This window comes from Lucilia cuprina, chromosome 2 (assembly GCF_022045245.1).
Source record: "Lucilia cuprina isolate Lc7/37 chromosome 2, ASM2204524v1, whole genome shotgun sequence".
Taxonomy (NCBI): Eukaryota; Metazoa; Arthropoda; class Insecta; order Diptera; family Calliphoridae; genus Lucilia; species Lucilia cuprina.
Window position 1 is genome coordinate 12,148,377 of NC_060950.1, and position 22,987 is coordinate 12,171,363.

At 31.2% G+C, this 22,987-nt stretch overlaps 2 protein-coding genes across 6 annotated transcripts in view; one reads left to right on the plus strand and one right to left on the minus strand.

Moving 5' to 3' along the window:
• The window catches only part of LOC111675759 (protein croquemort), a 10,148-nt gene extending 2,680 nt beyond the window's left edge, over positions 1 to 7,468 (plus strand). For 3 of the 4 annotated variants that reach the window (XM_023436588.2, XM_023436589.2, XM_023436587.2), the window contains 5 exons: positions 5,313 to 5,619; positions 5,695 to 5,997; positions 6,068 to 6,867; positions 6,934 to 7,024; positions 7,092 to 7,468. In XM_023436588.2, the coding sequence (XP_023292356.2) occupies positions 5,491 to 5,619; positions 5,695 to 5,997; positions 6,068 to 6,867; positions 6,934 to 7,024; positions 7,092 to 7,241 (1,473 nt within the window). In that variant the 5' untranslated portion in view covers positions 5,313 to 5,490 and the 3' untranslated portion in view covers positions 7,242 to 7,468. Of the gene's footprint in view, positions 1 to 1,049; positions 1,067 to 5,312; positions 5,620 to 5,694; positions 5,998 to 6,067; positions 6,868 to 6,933; positions 7,025 to 7,091 lie in introns of those variants that run through there. The other variant, XM_023436590.2, reaches the window with a different exon arrangement.
• Positions 7,469 to 13,706: 6,238 nt separating this feature from the next.
• LOC111688502 (protein expanded) overlaps positions 13,707 to 22,987 on the minus strand; it is a 21,529-nt gene continuing 12,248 nt past the window's right edge. Inside the window, exons 3-6 of one of the 2 annotated variants that reach the window (XM_046947719.1) lie at positions 20,248 to 20,327; positions 16,097 to 20,183; positions 15,383 to 15,748; positions 15,150 to 15,323 (exon numbers count right to left, since the gene is read on the minus strand). In XM_046947719.1, coding sequence (XP_046803675.1) covers positions 15,295 to 15,323; positions 15,383 to 15,748; positions 16,097 to 20,183; positions 20,248 to 20,327 — 4,562 coding nt within the window. In that variant the 3' untranslated portion in view covers positions 15,150 to 15,294. Of the gene's footprint in view, positions 15,749 to 16,096; positions 20,184 to 20,247; positions 20,328 to 22,987 lie in introns of both variants that reach the window. The other variant, XM_023451023.2, reaches the window with a different exon arrangement.

Genomic DNA, 22,987 nt, shown 5'->3' on the forward strand with positions numbered 1-22,987 from the left:
AGACTATAGACTAGACTATAGACTAGACTATAGACTAGACTATAGACTAGACTATAGACTAGACTATAGACTAGACTATAGACTAGACTATAGACTAGACTATAGTTCGGTTTAAATGATTTTGTTTAAGCAAATTTTACATGTATTTGTATTTATTTACATAATTATGATTTCAAAACTGTAGGATTGTTTTGTAAACATGTTTATATTTATGTATTTACTTGATTTGTAAATAACTTGAAAAAATTCATTGCAATGTTGTTGTGTTTCTCGCTGATAAGAATTTATTATAAAATGCATTGTAATAAATATTTTGTTGTCTTTATCAAAATTCTTTAAAAACAACATATTTTCCTTAAAAAATAAATTAATTTTTTTAAACAATACTTTTTCTTAATCTATATTACTTTTGTTTAAAGTTTATTAAATGTTTATGCAATTGTTTGCTGGAGGGTTTCTTGTACCCAATAGTTTTTAATCTTAATCTAATCGTAAATTGTATTATTAAAAGGAAATACAATATTAGAATCATAAATTATTTGCAGTATATAAAATAATTACCGGTTTATAAAATGATAAAAAATGGATTGTTTAGCATATCGCTACCGTAATTTTCGGTTGTAGATCTTTTTGCTTGAATAAAATTTTATCAAAATCTGGTTGCAAACTAAGAATATACGTATGTTCTTAAAAATTACAAACTTTTTTATAATTTCATAGCCGCTAGTTTAATAACTAAATTGCAATTTCTCAAACACTTCTTAACAATTGCAAAAAAGGTTTTTATTTTTAATTTTATAAACGTTAGCAATTTGTTGTCGATATTATAAGATTAGTAGCGATTAGAAATCGATTTTGATTAAGACCTCCGCAGTTTATCGTTGTTGTCTGTTATCATTGTATTTTGTCGTTCATTCACATTATTTGCAAGCGTTTAACGTATTTAAATATATGAACCCTGGTCTGCTATTATATATTTTTAGTTGAATTTAGTTTTGCTACTTAAACGGTTGTAGTTCAAGTTTTTCCTCAGCATTTTCAATTTATTAACTAATAAATTTAATAGGTAAATAGATTTATGTTTAAGTGTCTATTGTTTTCAATTTGCATATAAAAAAGTGTGTATTTAATTAAAAAGAAATGTTTTCTTTTAAATTTGTGCATAATTTCTGGGTAATTGTATTGAAAGCAAAATATTTCTTGAATCATTTTTAATTGGATTGTGTTTATTGATCAAGAAATTAAATGAATATATCTAAATGCTTAATGTACGTATATATTTTAATTGTTCAAAGTGAAAATTTTCCCAAATTTGTAAAATTTATAGAAGATATTCACCCTTATTGCTACTGTTTCAAACTAAACTTTTTAAATACGACAATTTATTTGAAAAGTGAATAATTTCTCTGGACTATAACGATCCTGTGTGCTATAGCTTAAGTGGTAAGACCATTTTACTATTAAGAATAACTTGGCAATAGCGGCCTAGATTCAATTATCAACCTTAGTTTTTGGTAATTTTTTTCTATTGATAGCAGGGTTGGAAAAATTGGTACAATTGTACTTTTTTTTAGTACAATTCGATCTTTCAAAGTACAATAGTACGCCAATGACCCTTTTTGTACAATTTAATCGACTTCGGTTAAATTTTTACTAAATTTTGGAAGAGGTTATTATAAAGAATCCTTGAAGATATTATGACCAGGCTACGTTTAACAAAGAGAATACTTTTTAGTTTTACTTTTTTCGATCGCTTTTCTATTCTTTGGAGTAGCATATGGGCTTTTCTAAAGACTAGACAATAATCTAATATACTGTCCATTGGCCAGTCTAAGTACTTTTAACTAGACTAGTAGTATTTCTGAATTAGTCTTAGGTCTAGTATAAAAACTGTAGTTTATTGTCTTTCTATATATTTGGCCCTTCTTCGTCTATTCTATAGAACTGCTTGTACATCGTGCACGTATTTATGATAATTGCTTATAGGAGAGCTAGGCGTATCGAACAACCCTATCTTCTATACTAAAATTTAAAAGTCTAGCTAATTCCATTCCCTGGGAGTATGTTACCTTGATGAAAGGCCCCATCTTAGTGTGACTGCTATATCCCGGGGAAGAAATTAGCTACCTATACCTTTAATCTGCCGGGACTATAAACTGACGATGTCAAATGTATTCTCGATATTTCTTTGGAATGATTTAATATGAGGTTTAAATCAGAGAATCACATAATCTGGTACTAAGGGGGCTAGTTGCCTGCAGGATTATGTAAAAGTTACATAAAAGGGTACTATGGGAGCCAGTTGCCCGCAGGACTATGTCCTGGCTGGTCAGTTGGTAAAAGTTCCTTTGAAATCCACGCAGTTTAAAGCCAAATTAGCGGGAAGATGCATGGTGAAATCTATATTTCGGCATAAGTTCGAGACTGTTGCCTTATAACAAAGAAGTATTTTCTTTTAAACAGATTGGTGTTAAATTTCTATGATACAGGATGAATAAACGGGTATACGGTTCCTGACAGCCCGTATAGCTAAAGTGAGTCTATCGTATGTTGTTCTCTTATGAGTATGACGGATAAATGAGATAAAGAGTGCAGGGTTGAAGGGTGATAGATGAAAGTTGTCTCATACAAGTCTTACAATTAAATTTTTCTTCCTTGTCGAGGTATGTTCAGGGGAAAACTTTGTTCATTACAGATGTGTAAGTGAGTAAGAGCAAAGTCTTCAGCTCTTTTAATGGATTTGTATTTCGGTCTACTGAATAACATCACTGTTGCCAACTCAGAGGCCATCTCATCTAAGTGGTTATAAACGGAAGTTATGTATTACATCTAGGAAAATAAGTAATGGGGCAGCAATGGTTTGATAATAAATAGCTCGATTACTTGAACACGAACTTCAATCTGCGTGTAAGATATACAATAGAGCGGTAGTGAGTCGTCAAAGAAGCTCACTTAGTGGTTGAATGGACGTACGAACATATTTAGATCATCTTAAACTGTAATTAGGATCCAGACACTTTAGTGGGTCTACGATCAATAAATCGATGTATTACAAATGGTATTAAAAAATTTCCCGATTGTTTATAATCTATAATCAACTATTTCGAACAAAAATCACTTGTTACTAAATTTATTCAAGAACCTTTTCATAAAACGCATTTCTCATTGTTTCTTATTAAATTATTTTATAAGCCTTTCATTTCCGTATTATAAAAATATTTAATATATTTTATTGTTTTTTTTTCAATTTCCTTTTGTTCACATCTATAATCGCTTTATAAGATATCGATATTATTTAAAATAACGTCTAAGAATAATGTTAACTTATATTTAAATCTAAAAACAGGAACACGGCCACTTGAAATAACAATAAATTATCAAATATTGTTATCCCCTTTCTTAATTAACACACATTCCAGATATGTAAATTTTTATTTTATAATACAATTTTTATTATTATAATTTTGATTAATTTAAGAAATCTTATCATGTTTAGCTATAAATATTAAGATTATAATTTGGATTTTTTTTTTTTAAATTTCAATTCGTCCTATATTTTGACACTAAAACTGTAGGGGAGGATGTTATCTAATCTTTAATTGTTTTTGTATAAAATTAATAGTTTTTTTTGTCAACCTACATACAATACTGTTGAGTTTTTAGATCGCATTAATAAAACTAATAATTACAAAATGTGAACAAAATAGTTGTTTGTTTTTGCAATTGACGTTAAACCTAATGCAAAAACAACATGCATTAATTTTCAATTCCCTTTTTTAAGATAAATGAGTAAAACAATCTAGAGTATCTAGGTACTAATTAAACTATACAGTATATTTATTAATAAATAATTAATAGTGATCAATGCATAAGATAGAAAATATTAATGCAAGTTGCTATATAGTAACCAAATAAAGACATTTCCCCGAGGTTTCTATAGACTAGACTATTGACTAGATTATAGTCTATACTATAGACAAGAGTATAGACTACAATATAGAGTAGACCATAGACTAGAATATAGACTCAACTATAAACTAGACTATAGACTAAACTATAGACTAGACTTCAGACTAGACTATAGACTAGAGTATAGACTACACTATAGACTACACTATAAACTGCACTATTAACTAGACTATAGACTAGAATATAGACTAGACTATAGACTAGACTATAGACTAGACTATAGACTAGACTATAGACTATATACTACTATAGACTATATACTCTGTAGACTATAGACTAAACCATAGACTATAGACTAGACTATAGACTAGAGTATAGCCTAGACTATAGACTAGACTATAGACTAGACTATAGACTGGATTATAGACTAGACTATAGACTAGACTATAGACTAGACTATAGACTAGACTATAGACTAGGCTATAGAATAGACTGTAGACTAGACTATAGACTAGACTATAGACTAGACTATAGACTAGACTATAGACTAGACTATAGACTAGACTATAGACTAGACTATAGACTAGACTATAGACCAGACTATAGACTAGACTATAGACTAGACTAGATTAGACTAGATTAGACTAGATAGACTAGAACTAGACTTGTCTGAAGACAGACTTTAGTCGAGTCTATTGTCTATTCTATAATCGATTAGGTGTCTATAGACCAGAAAATAATCAAGTCTATACAACAGTTAATAGTCGAATTTATAGACCAGTCTACAGTCGGTAGCATAATCCACTCTATTGACCAGTATATTGTCAAGTCTATAGTCGACTACATATTTCAGTCAATGATCGATTGTATAGACCAGTATGTAGTAGAGTCTATAGATCAATACAAAGTCGAGTCCATACACATGAAAGTGTAATGTATTACAAATATACATATGAAGGTATAAAATGTCATTAACTACAAATATCAATTATGTAGTCGCAAAACAGAGTACAATACCTACTGTTCGTTTTAAATTTGTATGACTCAGAGAGTTTTAAAATACTTAATTTTTAGTTGCAAAAGTTCAAGTATATTTTTTTTAAATTTATAATTTTATTATTACTAGGAGCATAATTAATAAACATGTTGATAACATGTGGTTGCACATATAAATAAATACATTTCAAAGAAAATGTAGTTTTTTTTATCAGCACTTGCACACTAGCAAATTGTATTGTACATATTCTAATTTCATTGAAGATCAGTTTTTTTTTGGACAGCCAGACATATAAACTATTAGATTTAAGATTGCAGACATAGAAAATGAATTTAATATATACGCAGTAATCTTTTGATCTTTTATAATATTTTTAAATAAATTGTTTCTTTTATTATTCTTGCAGATGCTTGCCTAAAGAACTGACAACTATTAAAACATTAATTTAAGCAGCAAACTACTTTTTAACTCTAAAATATACCAAGGAAACTGTTTACAAGGACAAACGATTTCTGCTGTAGATCGTGATTCCTTTGAGAAATTTTAAAGGTTTTTTTTTTTGGTTTACTTAATTTATATAAAAAATGTGCTGCAATTGTTGCAGCGTTAACCAGCGTAAAGCTTGGGTTTATGGCTTGGGTACTTTGTTTGCCACTTTGGGTGTAATCCTATTAGTTTTATGGGGAAATTGGGCGGAATCATTAGTACAAAGTGTAAGTATTCAATCGTGCGTTTATTTATTTTCACAGATATTTTAATTATTTTTTTTATTTTTTATTTTAAAACAGGGTTTAGTTTTGAAAGAAGGCAGTGATGCTTACGACAGTTGGGTGGAGGCACCTATACCTATTTACTTAACATTTTACATGTTCAATTGGACAAATCCCCATGAGGTGCGCAATCCTAAGGTTAAGCCACATTTCGTAGAAATGGGTCCTTATGTTTTCCTAGAGAAACATTTGAAAGAGAATATAACCTTCTATAACAATGATACGGTTTCGTATTATGAAAGAAAATCTTGGTTTTTCCAACCTCAAATGTCGAATGGTACTTTAGATGATATGTTGACTTCGGGTCATGCTATAACAGCGGTAAGTTGAAATGTAACTATAGTTTATATAAAATTTAAATTAAACTTTGTATTTTATAACATTTTTACAGACAGTTGCCGATGAAATGCGCCATTCAAATAGATTTTTAAAGAAAATTATTAACTTCATGTTAAATCACGAGGGCGGTAAACTTTATGCCACAAAACGTGTAGGTGATTGGATATTTGATGGTTATCAAGATGATTTGGTAGACTTTTTAAGACTATTCAATACCACCAAAATAGATATACCCTACAGCAAATTTGGTTGGCTGGTAGATCGTAATAATTCCCTAGAATATGATGGTTTATTTACAATCTATACAGGCGTAAAGGATATAACGAAATTGGGTCAACTAACACATTGGAATAATAAAAATGAGACTGGATTTTATGATCCACCTTGTGGTGTGGTAAATGGCACCACTGGCGATCTCTTTCCACCTCATTTAGATCCAGAGGGTGAAATAACCATATTTGCCACTGATGCCTGTCGTTTCATGAACTTGCAGCCGAATGGTACAATCGAAAAGCATGGTTTAAAAGCCATTCAATGGGTGGGAACCGATGAAACTTTAGATTCTGGTGAAAATTTTCCCAATCAACAGTGTTTCTGTGATCCACGTCTGGAAGAATGTCCCAAAACTGGTGTAGTTGAATGTAAAAAATGTCGTGATAATGCTCCGATTTATGCCTCATTTCCACATTTCTATTTGGCCGATGAGTCATATCTAAATGCAGTGTCTGGTTTGAAACCCGATCCTAAGAAACATAAGTTTATATTGGCAGTAGAACCTATAACTGGATTGCCTGTGGAAATCAATGGCCGCTTACAGATAAATATGAACATGATAGCCGATAAAGATTATGAGTAAGTTTTAAACAAAAAAAAACTCTTAATATCTGCAATTATTCATTATTTTCTTTATAATTTTAGTATCTTCCGTGGCATTAATGAGTTTTTAATGCCTTTGTTTTGGTTTGATCAGGCGGCTTACTTAAGTCCTGAATTGGCTAAAAAAGCCAGAGTAAGTTTATTTTTAATAAATTTTTAATTTATACAATTTTATTTTAACAATTAATTATTCTTTTTAGTTGGCTATTCACTTGGAAGATTATGGTCGTTACTTTGCCATTGCCTTAATTTGTTTAGGAGGTGTTTTCTTTATTACCGGCATTGCTCTGACTCTAACTAAACGTTGGAAACGTACACCCAACGATGATGAAGATATGTTAACTAATTAAGTTTGTTTTATTTTTTAAACATTTCTACGTATTAGGTTTTAACAAAAACTTGTAATTTTAGTCTCTTTTTCTATTCATTTATTGTGCCAAATTTTAGTTTTTTTATACTAATTTATTTGTGTATATATTTTCACTACACTCATTATCACTAGTTTATTATTATATATATTTTTTTTGTTCTTCTAAAATTTAATATTTTATTGCCTTATTATGTATTTAAAATTTAGTTTTAAACACTTGACTTTTATTTTTATAATAGTTTTTGTTTTAATATATAATTTAATTTGTTAACATCATTTAACTTTAAATTCCATATTATTTACTGTATAAAACAAAAAATGTGATAGCTTATAAGCATTAAAATTTGTAAATAAATCATATTTTTAATCAATGTTTTTTTTTATATAAAAAAAAATAAAGCTTTTAAATGAACCTAATTTAACGTTTTCAATTGTTTTATTAAAAAAGTTTATTCCGTCCTAATAACTTTGTTAAAATGTATTAAATATCGAAGTTTAATATTAATATTAAAATTTTGGTAAAAATTTCTGCAGTTCAAACGTAAATATCTCCATTTTGCAGAAATAACACAACATACCTTTAGGCTTTACATTTATTAACTTTAAAATGTTATTAACATTACTTTCCGACACGCTGGTACTCGCAAGACAAATTAAATGCTTTAATACTTTTTTCGGTACTATTGGATAAAGAATTTTTCCATTACATTTTCAGTAGTTTTTCTAACTTTTAAAACTTTAGTTAAGTAGTCAACAGGCTATAGTCCGGTCGATGGCCATGTGCTTAATCTAGTATAGTCAAGTCTATTATCTATTATAAAGTCTATAGTCTAGTCTATGGTCCAGTATATACGTTAGTCTATAGCCCATTCTAGTCTATAATCTAGCTTATATTGTAGTTTATAGTCTAGTCTATAGTCTATTATGTAGTATAGTTTATAGTCTGTATAGTTTAGTATATTTTGAATTATGGAGTCTAGTCTATTTTATGGTCTAGTGTATAGTGTAGTCTATAGTCCAATCGATAGTATATTATAATCTACTTATTAGTCCATGGTTTTGTATATAGTCTGGTCTATATTCTTGTTAATAGTCTAGTTTATTATCTAGTTTATAGCCAAGTATATATTCTAGCCTATAGTTTAGTGTATAGTCTATTATATAGAACAGACTTTACTCCATTATGTAGTCTATATTGTAGTTCATATTATATTAGGTATGTAGGTATGTAGGTAGGTAGGTAGGTAGGTAGGTAGGTAGGTAGGTAGACTATAAAGTAGTCCCGTCGATAGTCTATACTTTAATCTAGTATAGACTAGTCCATGGTTTAGTCCATAATCAAGAGTATAGGTTAGTCTATAGCCAACTATGTAGACTAGTGTATACTCTGTGATATAGTCCATGTTTTAGTCTATAGCCCAATCCCTAGTCTAGTTTATTATCTAGTAAAATCTAGTCCATGAACGTCTAGTCTTTAATATATTGTATAGCCAAATCTGCAATCTATTTTATATTCTAATATATATGTAGTTCATTTTATTATCTAATTTAAAATATAGTTTATAGTTTAGTTTATAGTTTAGGATATAGTCTAGTCTGTAGTTAAATCCATTATCTAGTCTATCTATCTATCTATCTATCTATCTATCTATCTATCTATCTATCTATCTATCTATCTATCTATCTATCTATCTAACTATCTATCTATCTATCTATCTATCTATCTATCTATCTATCTATCTATCTATCTATCTATCTATCTATCTATCTATCTATCTATCTATCTATCTATCTATCTATCTATCTATCTATATTTAAATTTGATATTTTCTAACCATAAATTTAAGTTGACGTTTTTAGCGACTTACTGGAAAACATAAATCGGGTTTAAACGGTTATAGTTTTAACGGGTAATGTGAAAAGCTAAAGTGAAAAGCATTTGCAATACTCATCAACGTTGAATAATGACTTAATGATAAATGAGTCATAATCTTGTCGAATAAAACATCTTGTCTTTTATTTGTATTTTACATTTTATTTAAAATTTTTATATAAAAATTCTTATAACTAAAAACAGTATTGTATTTGAAAAAATACATAAAAAATTTTTGAATTTAAACAGAAATTAAGAAAAAAAATTACAAATTTAAAAGCGGATTTTAGTTTTTTTAAAAAATTAATTAATTTAAGAAACGAAAAATTGTGTATTAAAAAAGGACCTTTGCCATTACAAAAAGAAAAATAAATTTAAATTGATAGAAAAAAAATTGCAAAGTTTAAAAGTTAATAAACAAAATTTTAAATTTTTTAAGAAAAAATAGATTTGTGACTTAAGAACTAACAAATATTTTAGTATTTTTTAATTGAAAATTTTTTTATTGCTTTTGCAAATTAAACATAAAATATTCAATGGGAATGTTGTTTTTTTAATATTTATTTTTTTTTAAATTTTTTTATAGAACAATAACATGTTTTTAGGGGTATTTATGCATTATTATTTTTTTTTAATTTTTGTAAATTAATAAACTTATCGTATACAATTTTTTTTTATAATTTTTAAATTTATTTAGTTTTATTTTAGGCTGGAATAAATTTTTGTAAAATATATAAATGCAACATTTTAAAGTGTGTTTTTTTAAAAAAATGAAAAAATATGGCAATTTAATTATTTTTGAAATATTTTGTGTTTTTGTTTGTTTTTTTTTCATTATTAATATTTAAGACACATTTAGAAATTTAGCCATAGATTTTCTTAAATAAAATCTATGCAAATTTATGTGTTTTTGAAAAAATATATATTTAAATATATATTATAGTTTTATTAGTTAAATGTTGCTAATGTTTTTGTTTTAATTAATAAAAAAATTTAAGTTCTAATTGTTGCGTTTTTTTTAATTATTTGTTTTTAATATTTTTTTTTAATAATTCTTAATATTCTCTATACATTTAATGTATTTTAGTTTACGGTGGGGCAAGTTGTTTGCAATTTCATTTTTTGTTGTTGTTATTGTTTTAAATAATAATTTCTTTTGTGTAAAAATAATATAAATATTCTTGTTGAAAAGACATATTCGTTTTCAATATAAATTTTTCTTAAAGAAAATAAATATCTTCTAAACTTAAAAGAGTTTATTTTACAGTGTTTAATAAAATTTTAGAAAATTTAAGAGATTTTGTTTAAAAATTTGAGATTCTAATTAGAAATTTTATGTATTTTTAAAATTTCTTAAACATTTTCAGTTGAAATTAGGAAAATTTTATAAAATTTATTTATTTGCTGCCAAAGTTAACAATTTTTTTTGAAAAATATTTTAAATTTTAAAAAATTTCAAACTTTTTCTTTTGGAAATCTCAACTTTTTTTAATTTAAACTTTTCTCTTTAACACTGGTCTAGTTTTATTGTTATTCCTCTGAGAAGAAATTGTATTTGAACATTTTAGAAGTTTTTATTGAAATTTTCAAACATTCCTCCCTTAGGGAAGAAATTTTCAAAATTTCCTTGCTTAGGCATTTAGATATTTTCTAATATTCCTCCCTTAAGGATGATATTTAAAAAAACTCCTTCCTTAGAGAAGAAATTTTCAAAAACTCCTTCCCTATGGAGGAAATATTAATAAACTTCTTTCTTATGGAGGGAATTTTCAAAAACTCTTTCCTTATGGAGGAAATTTTCAAAACTTAAAAGAATGGGTCGATTATGGACAGCAACGGAATCTCTTTTGAGTTGTCAGTTACCAACATCCAATTACAAATGAAGTCTGGCAACCGAAATGTGTTTTTTTAGTAAAAACTAAATTTATTGTTAAATAATGTTGATTTAAAGGCTTCTTGGACCTTTTCTTGAGTACGTGCAATTTTTAATAGTTTTATGCAATTTGTTTAAACTTTTCAAATTCATAACTTCTTTAACAATATTATTAGGTTTCATATCCGAATTTATATCATAATTTTTCTTATTTTTTCACAAATTAAACTTTAATTTAAGATTTTATACAATTTTTTTGTTTGTTTGTTTACATTTTTTTGATAGATAGTTTGTCAAAATAAACACAGATGACACAATAACGATAACATTTTGGCAACTAACGAAAGTGAGTTGCCAAATACCAAGTTATATGCCAGTTGCATTGACTGTTGGCAACACAGCTAAAGTTACGTTACTTTCCATAATTGACCCAGAAATTTAAAAAAAAAAAAACAATTCAAAATTCAATTACAATTACTTCTCTTATAGAGAGAACCATAAAACCCGACCTAAATAATTTCATTTGTTTACTGTAAAATTCACAATTGTTACAATTGTTTTTTAAAAACTAAAATCGAGTATTTTCTTTTCGTTAAAGTAAGTTCGTTTGCTGTAGTTTAGATATATAAAAAAAAACTTAAAATTAAAATAATTTATAATTAAATAAAAAAAATATTAAAAAATATATATATATAATATATAAAAATTCAATCACAGTTGTTTTGGGCGGAATTATTAAGATGTTTTAAGTAAAAAAATGAGTTAATAAAATAATTAAAAAAAAAAATCAATGAGAAATTTACAAAAAAAAATTTCTTTAAAAATTAATAAAGTTTTTTTTAAGCTGAAGACAAATTTTTAATAAAAAGCTAAAACTTATGTATAACACAAGTTTGCTTTTGTTTTTAAAGGGGGAAAAATGGGGAGGGAGTATGTTTTGTGTTAAATTCTAATCAAATTATTTAGTTTAATGTTAAGTTTTAAATTATTTGAAATAATCCGTATTTTATACTTGAGTATTATTGCTGTGTGTGTATGTTAATTTTTATTTTTTTTAATATGAATGCATGAGTTTTCTTTAATATTTCTTCCTAAAAGTGACTAGATTTTGTTAGTTCTGTATTGTAGTATTGTGGTTGCTGTTAAGTTTTATTTTTTAATTATTCGGCTTTTATTTGAGGTTAGAGTTTCATTTATTTTTTCTTTCTTTTTGTTAAACAAAAAATAAGTAAATCTTTTACTTATTACTAATTATTAGTATTTTTACATAAGTTTTATTTAGTATTGCAAACAAAATATCTGTCACAAGGATTTAAAAAACGGTAGTTTTTATTTTGTGTTACAGAGAGAAGTCAGTTAATAATGTTTGTGAATACTTTAACTTGTTCTTTTCTTAAGGTTAAATGAAATATATTTACAAAACTATAAAAAAAATTCTTAAAAATAAAATTTTATTTTTTTAAATCTCTTTAAAAGTTTTTAATTTTTCTTGTACTTTTAAGGCTGGGAATGTCTAGGCTAGTTGTTATAAAATATCTAAAATATTTAGATTTTGTTTTTGCTTGTGTTTTAACATTTTTTTAGAAAATTAAAAAAATATCTGCAAAATTTCGTTGGGATATTATAGAACAGACGTTCACATTGACTAAAAACACTTTTTTAGCTTATTTTAATCTTTGTAGATTTTGATGTTGATAATTTTTTTAAGTTTTAAGTTTAACTGAGTAATAAACTCAGTTAAACTAAGCTTAACTTGATGTTAGTCTAAACTCGTAACAAATTTAGGCGGATTTTAATCTATGATTGATTTTTTCTGTTATGAATTTATGATTAACTTTTTTAGTATTACCAACTTTTCTGTCAAAAACATAAACAATGAACAGCTGGTCTTTGTAAATATTACTTTTGCAAAATGACAATAATGTGACGATTGACCCAAAAGTTATAAATTTGAGTCAACCAGATGGTGGCATATTAGTAGAAAATAATAATCATTTCTCGAAAAGATGGGTAAAATAACAACTTTCGGAAGTACAACAAAAAAACTTTTAAGATTATAATCTCTAGGTTACTTGAGGACAGTAAAGAGACGACTGTCTCCGCTCCCGCTTACAAAGAGGACACTAAATTGACGACTGTCTTCATTCTCGATTACAAAGGGTACATTCGTGACGAATGACCCAAAACATATGAATTACGATCATCCAGGTGGTTAACTATTAGTAACATTAGTAACTTTGTCGAACTGCTGGGTACTGATCAGTATCAGTAACATTATTGAAAAATACACACAAAACTTGGATTAAACTAGGTTTAAACAAAGTATATAGATTATCTTTATGAGAAAACTTTACTCACTTTTTTGTGTGTTTTGTAATGTGAACGCCGTTTTGCCATTAATGTGAAGGCATCGTTTGTTAAGAAATAAAATTTTTAAAATATTTCAAACAGTTGTAATTCAGGTCTGAGTTGGGGAACAACTCTCGCGTCATCGTTTTTATTTTTTAAGGACGGTCAGGCTTGTGCTTGTTGCTGGGCTTTCGACAGAATTACTTCTCACCCCGCACTGATTTAATGCACTACTTCGTATAACTGTTCTTAGTTATGCGTTGTCTTCATTAAACGTGTGCTTTCGTTTTACCTCAGAGTGAGGTTATGTTTTTTATTGGTGGAGACCATAGAATACTCACGATATAACCTGGTGGAGACCATTTAAACTCGAATATAAACTGGTGGAGACCATTAAAACTCTGGAATTTTTTTGATTATGATGATTCAATGATATAACTTTTTTATTTTTGTGGGATAACCTGGCAGTTTGTGAGTTTAATAACTCCGCCAACACACTTCAAAGTTAAAAAAAAAAAAAAAAAAAAAAATATTTCAAAAATTTTGCACAGCAAATGTTAAAAAACTAGATTTTGCATAGCAAAAGTAACAAACTAAATAGTGGTATTAAAAATAATAAATGAAAATATGTTTCATGAGCAACACATTAAATACGCTCTTTCAGTAAAGGCAAACTAATAAGAGAAAAAAGAAAACTAGTAAATGAACTAATTTGGCTCTCTCTCGATATTTCGGCCTTCAGTTATTGTTCTAGAACTGTTAAGAACAGAAAGCCTTTATTCTTTGTTACTTTTCACACATAGTAAGCTCATACATGTATGTTAGATTTCACATTAGTATCAACAGCTGTATCATGAGAAGTTTTTTTCCCCAGGGAAGAACAACCCGTTTTAACAACAGCATTTGTCTCTCTCTCTACCTCTGCTGTTATCAGTTCTAAACAAATATTCATCTCCTCGTAACACCCTTGACAATTTCCGTCACCTTAAATTGAAAACAAAACTATATCGTTTAGCTCACCTAAAGAATCGTCACAAAAACCTCTACTTATCAACTGACTTGCTCTCGTTTTTCACTTTTATTTTTTAAATTAGATAATATTTTCTTTGTTTTTTTAATAATTCTGGTTTAAAGTTAGTAAAAACATCTTGATAATTTCCACCACAAATATTTTCTTTAAGTGATGAGAATTTATATAAAATTTACAATTTCTTTTTAAACATTTTTTTTACTCAAAATAAATCATTTTAAAATTTTTTTTAGATTTTTATCTTTTCACGTAAAAACTTACTTTTGTAATACTGATTTTAGTTTAGTGCCTGGAAATATTTGTATATCCATTGGTTGTAGAGTGTAAGAGGATTTCAGAGGTTCAGAGATGACGATATTTTTTCTTTATATTTACTATTAACGAAAACGAATACCTTTCAATATTTATGGTAATATTTTCACATGTTTATTTAAAGGACGAAAATTGCTGTTCGTACTGCCACCGTTTTTTTTTTCTTCTTTTTTCAAGTGTTTTCTTGTTATGTATGAGAATTGTAGCTCTTATGATGTTTTAATATTGCTGGATCCATAACATAATTGTTGGCCTCGGCCAATTGCATGGGTAAAGGAGGCAATTTATCATTGGGATGACGATGGCTTATAGATGTTTTACGTGTTTTGGCGGCTACGGTTGAAGCTAATAGTTTGCTAGAGGATGTAGCAGATGTGGCAGCTGTTGTTGCTGTTGTAGTAGTCAAATTAGACGAAGATGTTGAGCTCATGGTTGTTGGGTTGTTGCCATTATTGTGGCTAAGGCTTAAACTCGATAAAGGTAATTTATTTAAAGTATTCGAGTTTGCTGCTGATGCTGTTGAATTGTTGGAGAATGTGGGACTGTTGGAGGAGCTAGTACCACTTAGGGTTGTATTACATAGTCCCGGTCTAGGTCTACTTTGATTTACCAGAACTTTTGTTTGCTTGATTAGGGAACGATCATTACAGAGTGCCGATATTAAAGGTAAATCTAAATGCTTACTTTTCTCTCTTAATAGAGCAATATCAAATTCATTGGGTGTGGGTGTGTTGTTGCTGCTGGATATCGATGAACCATTTGTGTTATTGGAATTTAATTGATTTTGTTTAGCGGCCGCCGCTGAAGCTTGTAGTTGGGCCAGTATATTGGTATTTTGTGTGGGACGCCCTAGCAACATGTCTGTTTTAGGACGTTCTCCAGCCCATTGTGCTCCACTTGAAGTTTTAGTCATATGAATGGCACCATTGCGCGGTACACTTAAGGTAATAGGTTTTCGTGGTGGCAAATGACTTCGTGTTGTTGTGACAATTGATTCATTTGGAATGCTTATGGAGGCACTGCTCATGCTAGGTATGGGCTTAGAAGGTACTGTGAATATAAAGGAGGAATTTTAAGAAAAACTGATGTTTTTTAAAGGGCAGTTTTCAATTTAAAGATCAAACGTCAGTTAAAAATACATTTAGTTCTAATACAGATCTTGTACAGTTCATTTCTATATCAGTTCTGGTTGAGTTCTAGGTTCAATTCTAGTTCATTTATTTTCTAGTATAGTTCTAGTTTAGTTTTAGTTCAGTTGTCTTTTATTTGAACAGATCTAAATCAGAGTTCAAAACTTAAAAGTACTCCTTCATTGAATAATCGTTTCCTGAGCGTCCAAAAGCCAATATTTAGTCTCAGATCTTTAAATTGAAAATTTGTTTTATATAGTTCACTTACTAGGAGGCGGTCTTTCCGTTGGTGCCGGCATTGGTGGTTTCTTTAGTCGTCTATCCACATAGGGCGGTGGTGGAGGCGGTGGTAGACGTTTCACCTTCGGCAACGAGTCGAGCGTATTCAGAATATTATCGTCTGAACGTGATCGTGCAAATAGAGGTGCTGGTGTTGGATTAACCGCTGCAGCAGCTGCGGCTGCATGCAAATGTGCCGGATGCAGAGGCGGTGGCGGTGGTGGTTCATACGAAGAACAAATACTGGCCATTGAGGGGCTATACATGGGTGAATAGGCACTCGGCAGTTGGACATAGGAATCGGAGAGATTTTGCGTAGAGGCATAACGTGAATGCGTGGAGAGCGCAAGTGGTAAATAGGGAGTGCTACGATAGATAGCATGACCTTTACAAGCTTCCCAGGCTTGAGAAGCGGCTGCATGATGATATGCCGCTAAATAGGGATGATGATGGTGATGCGCATGGGGAGGTGGTGGTGTCTGAGCCATTGCTGCGAGTATAGAACCCTGTTTGGCATCTAGATATTCCTGTTGACTGACGGCTGGATCCTGTAGAGGATATATAACATAGTCCACATCACTGTACAGTTGTTGTTGATAGAGTTCCAGTTGTTTGCGTGCCAAAGGGCTGGAATAGATACCCGCCAGTTGATTGGGTGGTGGTGGTGGCGGTTGTCTTGGTAGACTGGGTGGTGGAGGCGGTAAGTATTGCCTGGGTTTTATGACCGGCAATAAGACACACGTTCTAGGGGCTGTCTGTTTAAGCTCCGCGGGAAAAGGAGGCGGTGGCGGAGGTGGTTGCTGTTGTTGATGCAAAGAAGACATACTCTTGTGAGCGCCATGTAGACTATAGGATACCATGGGTATGCCCAAATGATTTGATAAAACACCGCCTGTGGTTACATGATGATGACCACTCATTGTTGTATGAGACATGTTAGTCGGTTGCGTGGGAGTTGTGGGCGTGGAGTTTACCGGATGATGCAGATTCAGAGATGCCTGTGACCCCGATACATAATTGGAATTAGGCACCGAATGTTGTGATAAATGGCTGGGTATATGATGGCTACATATCGAACCCGTTGAGGAACCCGCCAATGAACTGTTTGTGGGCGTTGCATAGCTGGGTTTGGTATTTTCATTTACTAAAAAGGTTTGAGCCTTTTGTATATTAATTTGTGGCCTGGAGGTTATAAACCGTGCTATTATCTCCTCAGACTTTAAGGAAGTCATAGAACCGCCTACATTTGTGAAAACATTTGAGCCCGGCTGATTAAGTGATGACGTGGAAGAAGCCACGGATATTAGAGAAGTTGGTCTGGGTTTAGAAGCGGCCGGATAAGGTGGTGGATCTCGGCGTTTGATGACCGGTGGCTGTATGGGTGGCGTGGGAGGTTTCGCTATAAGCAACGGTTTTGCTAACGGTTTTGTATCTGTTAACGATAATGGCACATGATTAGGGATTGTAGATTTAATAACAGGCAAATTTAGTGGTGTATTGTTCACAGCTGGGGGACTATTGTTAGAAATAGTGGAGCGTATGGGTGGACCACAAAGGCCAGTTTTATGGTGTCGGGCGTTATAGGGTGGTGGTGAACGTGTTCTAATATTAGTTAAATTGGGCATATTGCTGTCTACTCGTTTGGGTGGTGCCGGCGGATCTGTGGGCAGTAAATCACTTATTAAATCCTCCACATGATCCTCAGTGGGTGCGGTATCTTGATGTCCTTGTATATAAGATTCTCCAGTCATAGACAAGGGTAATGTCACGTAATCACAATCCGAGTCCAATGTACTCGATACTGTCTTACGATTAGGATAAGAACCGCGGCCCACTATCAAATCGGTTAGTTCTTCTGCTGATAACAAAGTATGCTTCACATCAGCCGGATCACTACCATCACCACGAAAAGAATCGGTAGTACTTATATTTGAATCTGATCTCAAGCGGAAATCTATATTTTTCATACGTTTGCCATGATGATAGTTGCCACCATCTACTGAATCTTGCAGTTTATTGTGTTCCAAACGTAAATGCTCCTCACTGATTTTACTCTGTGAGGGTTGGAATATGCCATAATGAGAACTTTTCTCCGACTCGGCTATTTCTGATGATTGTCCCGTCATTTCGCTGCTGTGCATTGTATAGACGCCAGAAGTCTCCGTGGGAGCTACAGCATGTACCAAAGTATAAACACCCGAAACACTTTCAGTTTCGTCACGTGTGGATGTTATAAAATCATGATCTATACAAGATGAATCTGGTTCGCTAAGAGTGGAATTTTGAGCCGTGTGACTAAAACCCAATTCCAAGCTGGAGGAAGTGGAATTTTTCCTTTGGTGCGAGGAATCGGAAGTGTTTAAATTAGATCTTACTGCCAAAGTAGCCAGAGAGGTGTTGTTATCATTTGTAGATGAAGCCACTACCACCGTACTGCAGGTCGATGAACATTGAGAACCAATGTTATGTTGTGACGAAGGTGAATCCGTTGAGGAGTCCGTGTTATTACGCTGACCTTTTGAGGAGTTGGGTATAGAAGAACCGCTAGTTGAGGTGGAATTACCCGTTGAGGATGTATTACTCAACTCCGTGGGAGAATTACGTTGACTTTGCTGTTGTTGTCTTACCGTTAAAGCGGCCAATTGTTCTTCCAAATCTTTTAGAGACACCTGGCCCACTGAAGAGGTTTGTCTACTTACACTAGGGCGATCTAATAAATGAGCCAACGCTAAACTCTCGGTGGAAGGAGCAGCTATGGGGGCCGGTGGTGTATTAATCATTATTTCTAGCTCATCTTCCGAGTGCACGCGATCACTGACTATACCCGAGGTAGTATTCGAACTAGTGCTGGATATAACCGATATTCTTTGATCGTTTTTACTTTTATATGTTGGCAGATGCAGACTACGCGAATAAACATAGCAAGCATGCAAACAATTACTTTCCTCCTCCTCACGCTTAATGACCTCCTTTAGTCGGGCCGCTATTTTCATACTAAATTGATGAGTTTCTTTGCATAGTGTCAAAAGCATTTTATTTTTCTCATCCGAGGTGGCGTAGAGGGTGATTTTACTTTCTCCTGATCTGATTTCAAACTTTTTGCGCTCAAACGATAGTTTGGTTATATTGGGCCATAGGAAAGTTATTTGCTGTTGTTGTCCATCAGGTCCAGTACCAGCGCCGAATATTTTTATACCCTTAGCATAAACTACAAACCATGAATTTCCCGGTCCCAATTCACTTTTACTCATGCGCATACGAAATGTATGGGCATTAATGCATTCATGCACTAGACAGGCTTGTTGTATATAATGTAACTCAGCATCGGCTTGTGAAAGACCACGATTTTCACGATGACAAGCCCTTAAGGCACTAGCAGCCCAGGCGGTTCTTAGATGTTCTGGAAGATAATCTTCCAAACGAAAATATTCATTACAAGAGCTGGCATTAGTGGAAACAGAAGCATTAGTAGAAGCATTACTGGGTCCACGACTTATTGAGGAAGAAGATGATGAAGGTGACAACGGTGTTTTAGCTGCTCCTAGTACACGCTTCAAACCATCCATACCCATAACATTCTCCCGCGTCGAAGCCATATAGCTAGATAAACGTAACACTCTTTCATTTACCAGGTTAGCACGTTTACTAATCTTTGGTAATGTGGTAGTTGCTGCTGCTGATGACGATGAAGATGATGTTGTTGCGGATACAGTTTTACCAACTTTCTGCTCTCCACCGGCAACATCCAACCCTTTGCCGCTATCACTCAAATCCCCCGATGTTTTCGCCTCACTCGCACCCCCACCACTCACAATGCCACTGCCACCACTACTGTTACTATTATTACTACCAATACAGGGTGCATCGCCAAGATCAGCTTGCAACGCTAGACCAGCTAATAAAATCATTGATTGTTCGGCATATTCACGGGGTATGTCTCGCTGTAGGGCATTGTATTTTAATTGTAGATAATAATTGTGACGGGTGGTTTCATCTTTTAACATAAACGGGCTCTCGATGTAGAATTGCACCCGAAAATGTAATTCTAAGAGCGGTCGCCCATTGGCATCTAGACCCTGTACGGAAAAATAAATGTTGTATTAAAATGCGATAAATGGTAATGTGTTTGCTTATAGTTACATGAGTGTGTGAGGAACGCCAACTTTTTGGACCATATTTGGAGAGCTTGCTCTCGGGATCGGCAAACATGTATTCGCCATCTGTAATTAGGGGAAGAGCAAAATAAAAGATTAATTAGTATATTGTTCGATCACGAAGTGTTTAAGAAACTCCTCATCAGTTGACTAGTTTAGCTCTAGTTCAGTTCAAGTTCAGTTCTAGTTCAGTTCTAGTCCAGTTCTATTTCAGTTCTATTTCAGTTCTATTTTACTTCTAGTTCAGTTCTAGTCCAGTTTTAGTTCAGTTCTAGCTCAGTTCTAGTCCAATTTTAGTTCAGTTCTAGTTCAGTCTAGTTCAGTTCTAGTTCAGTTCTAGTTCAGTTCTAGTTCAGTTCTAGTTCAGTTCTAGTTCAGTTCTAGTTCAGTTCTAGTTCAGTTCTAGTTCAGTTCTAGTTCAGTTCTAGTTCAGTTCTAGTTCAGTTCTAGTTCAGTTCTAGTTCAGTTCTAGTTCAGTTCTAGTTCAGTTCTAGTTCAGTTCTAGTTCAGTTCTAGTTCAGTTCTAGTTCAGTTCTAGTTCAGTTCTGTTCTAGTTCAGTTCTAGTTCAGTTCTACTTCAGTTCCGCTCTTGTGCAGTTCTAGTTCAGTTAGTTTTATAGACCGATTTATAGTCAAGTCTATAGTTTTCAATCAACTTTGTAGACTGGTAACACAATAGACTGTTCCACAGCCAATACAAGTAAAGTCTAATTTATATCAAGTCAATATTTTTATTTTGTATAAACTAAGATTGTTCGTTTCGTTCCTCCTATTAGCCATCTAAACTTGAATGGATAATAGGAGGAGCGAAACTTTTAAGTCTTCAAGGTCATGTTGTAGAATATATTCCATCGTAATGTTCTGTTTTCTGACTTCTTTTCTTAAGGAATTTCAACAAAAAATATTAAAACATTTTTTCAGGCTCCAACAATCTATGTACAAATATGTTTTTTATTATATGACCCAAACCAGACAGAAAACTAATCAGACTTTTAAATTAAAACTTTTTTTCCTACATTTTCGGGTTATAATTTGATGGCATGAAATTTCCGGCCAAGAAAATCAAATAAAAATCCTACAATACAACAACAAAAAAATAAATGAAAGAATGAAAATGGGGAAAAAATAAAATAACAATCATTCCAAACAACAACACCTTATGTCATTTTGACAGAATGACAGACACACACATACCAGCCAGGCGAGCAGGCAAAACACTGACATACGATCATACATTTAGTTTTGAAAGACACAATTGTATGTATGTATATAGAATTAAATAAAACACTAAACTTTTGGATCAAGGAATACGAAATGTACAATAACAACATCAGCAGCAGCAATAACAAAATGACATAAGCACTGTCAGAGCCAGGCTCTTCAAATCTATAAAGATTGAAAACAGTTTTTGTTACTTTTTTCTGTTACAGAATACAAGGTGGGTTTTTGTTAAAATGTCAGTTTTAAATTGTATAAAAACACAAAAAAATAAAATTTTAAACATAATTTTCTGTTAACGAAAATTAAAACAAAAAAGCCACAACAACAAATTCAAAAACACACATTCATTCACTCCCAACCATAATTTTTAATACAACCTGTATGTACGTATTTATGTATATAAGTCCGTAGTATTCCATTCTATAACACAGTATGTATCTTTTTTTTGTTTTTTTGGTACATGATCAATTTAAACAAAAACAACAAAAATCTTTAAGAGATGAAAAAAAATTAACAAGAGATAAAAATCTCAAGGGCATGACCGTTAATGTTTAAGCTTTTAAATTCGAACTACAACAACTAAAGCAACAATTAAACAACAAAAATCAGCTTAATGTTAACTGAAGATACTTGATAATATTACAAATTTATATCAAAATACAAATTCCTGTTTGTGTTAGTGTTGTTATTGGTTTTTCATTTAAAAATATGTATTGTCAATGTTTGAACGGAATCTGTTCGGAAAGTTTTACAAACATGAATAACAAACGCCCTGAATGTTTAATTGATTTAAAATCAATGTATTTCAGCCAATCAAAAAAAATCATTTTATAAAACTTTAATAAAATATTATTATTTCTTGCAGTGTTTTACAAGATTTATTTATTTTATATTGCTTTAACTTTATTGTTTTATTTAACATTTGTTTCTAATGATTCAGTTGCTTTTTTTCTGGCATATTTTAAATGATAACTTAAATTGTCATTTAATAACTATGTCCGGTGCTAGACTGATATCTGTATGAAATAAATGACTCATTTTAAACTTATTTGTTAAGAGATCAACCGATTTTTAAATGAAGTTTATATTTTAAAACATTTCCATGAATTTCCATTGCTCTCCATAGACTAGACTATAGTCTAGTCTGTAGACTTATCTATAGTCTAGCCTATAGTCTAGTCAAGTCTATAGTCTAGTCTATGGTTTAGTCTATAGTCAAGTTTTTAACCTAATCTATAGTCTAGTCTATAGTCCAGGCTTTAATCTAATCTATAGTCTAGTCTATAGCTTCTTCTATAGTCTAGTCTAGTGTATAGACTATAGTCTAGTCTATAGTCTATTCAATAGTCTGGTCTATAGTACTGTCCATAGTCTAGTCTATATTCTAGTCAATAGTATAGTTTATAGTCTAGTCTATAGTCTAGTCTATAGTCTAGTCTATAGTCTAGTCTATAGTCTAGTCTATAGTCTAGTTTATAGTCTAGTTTATAGTCTAGTCTATAGTC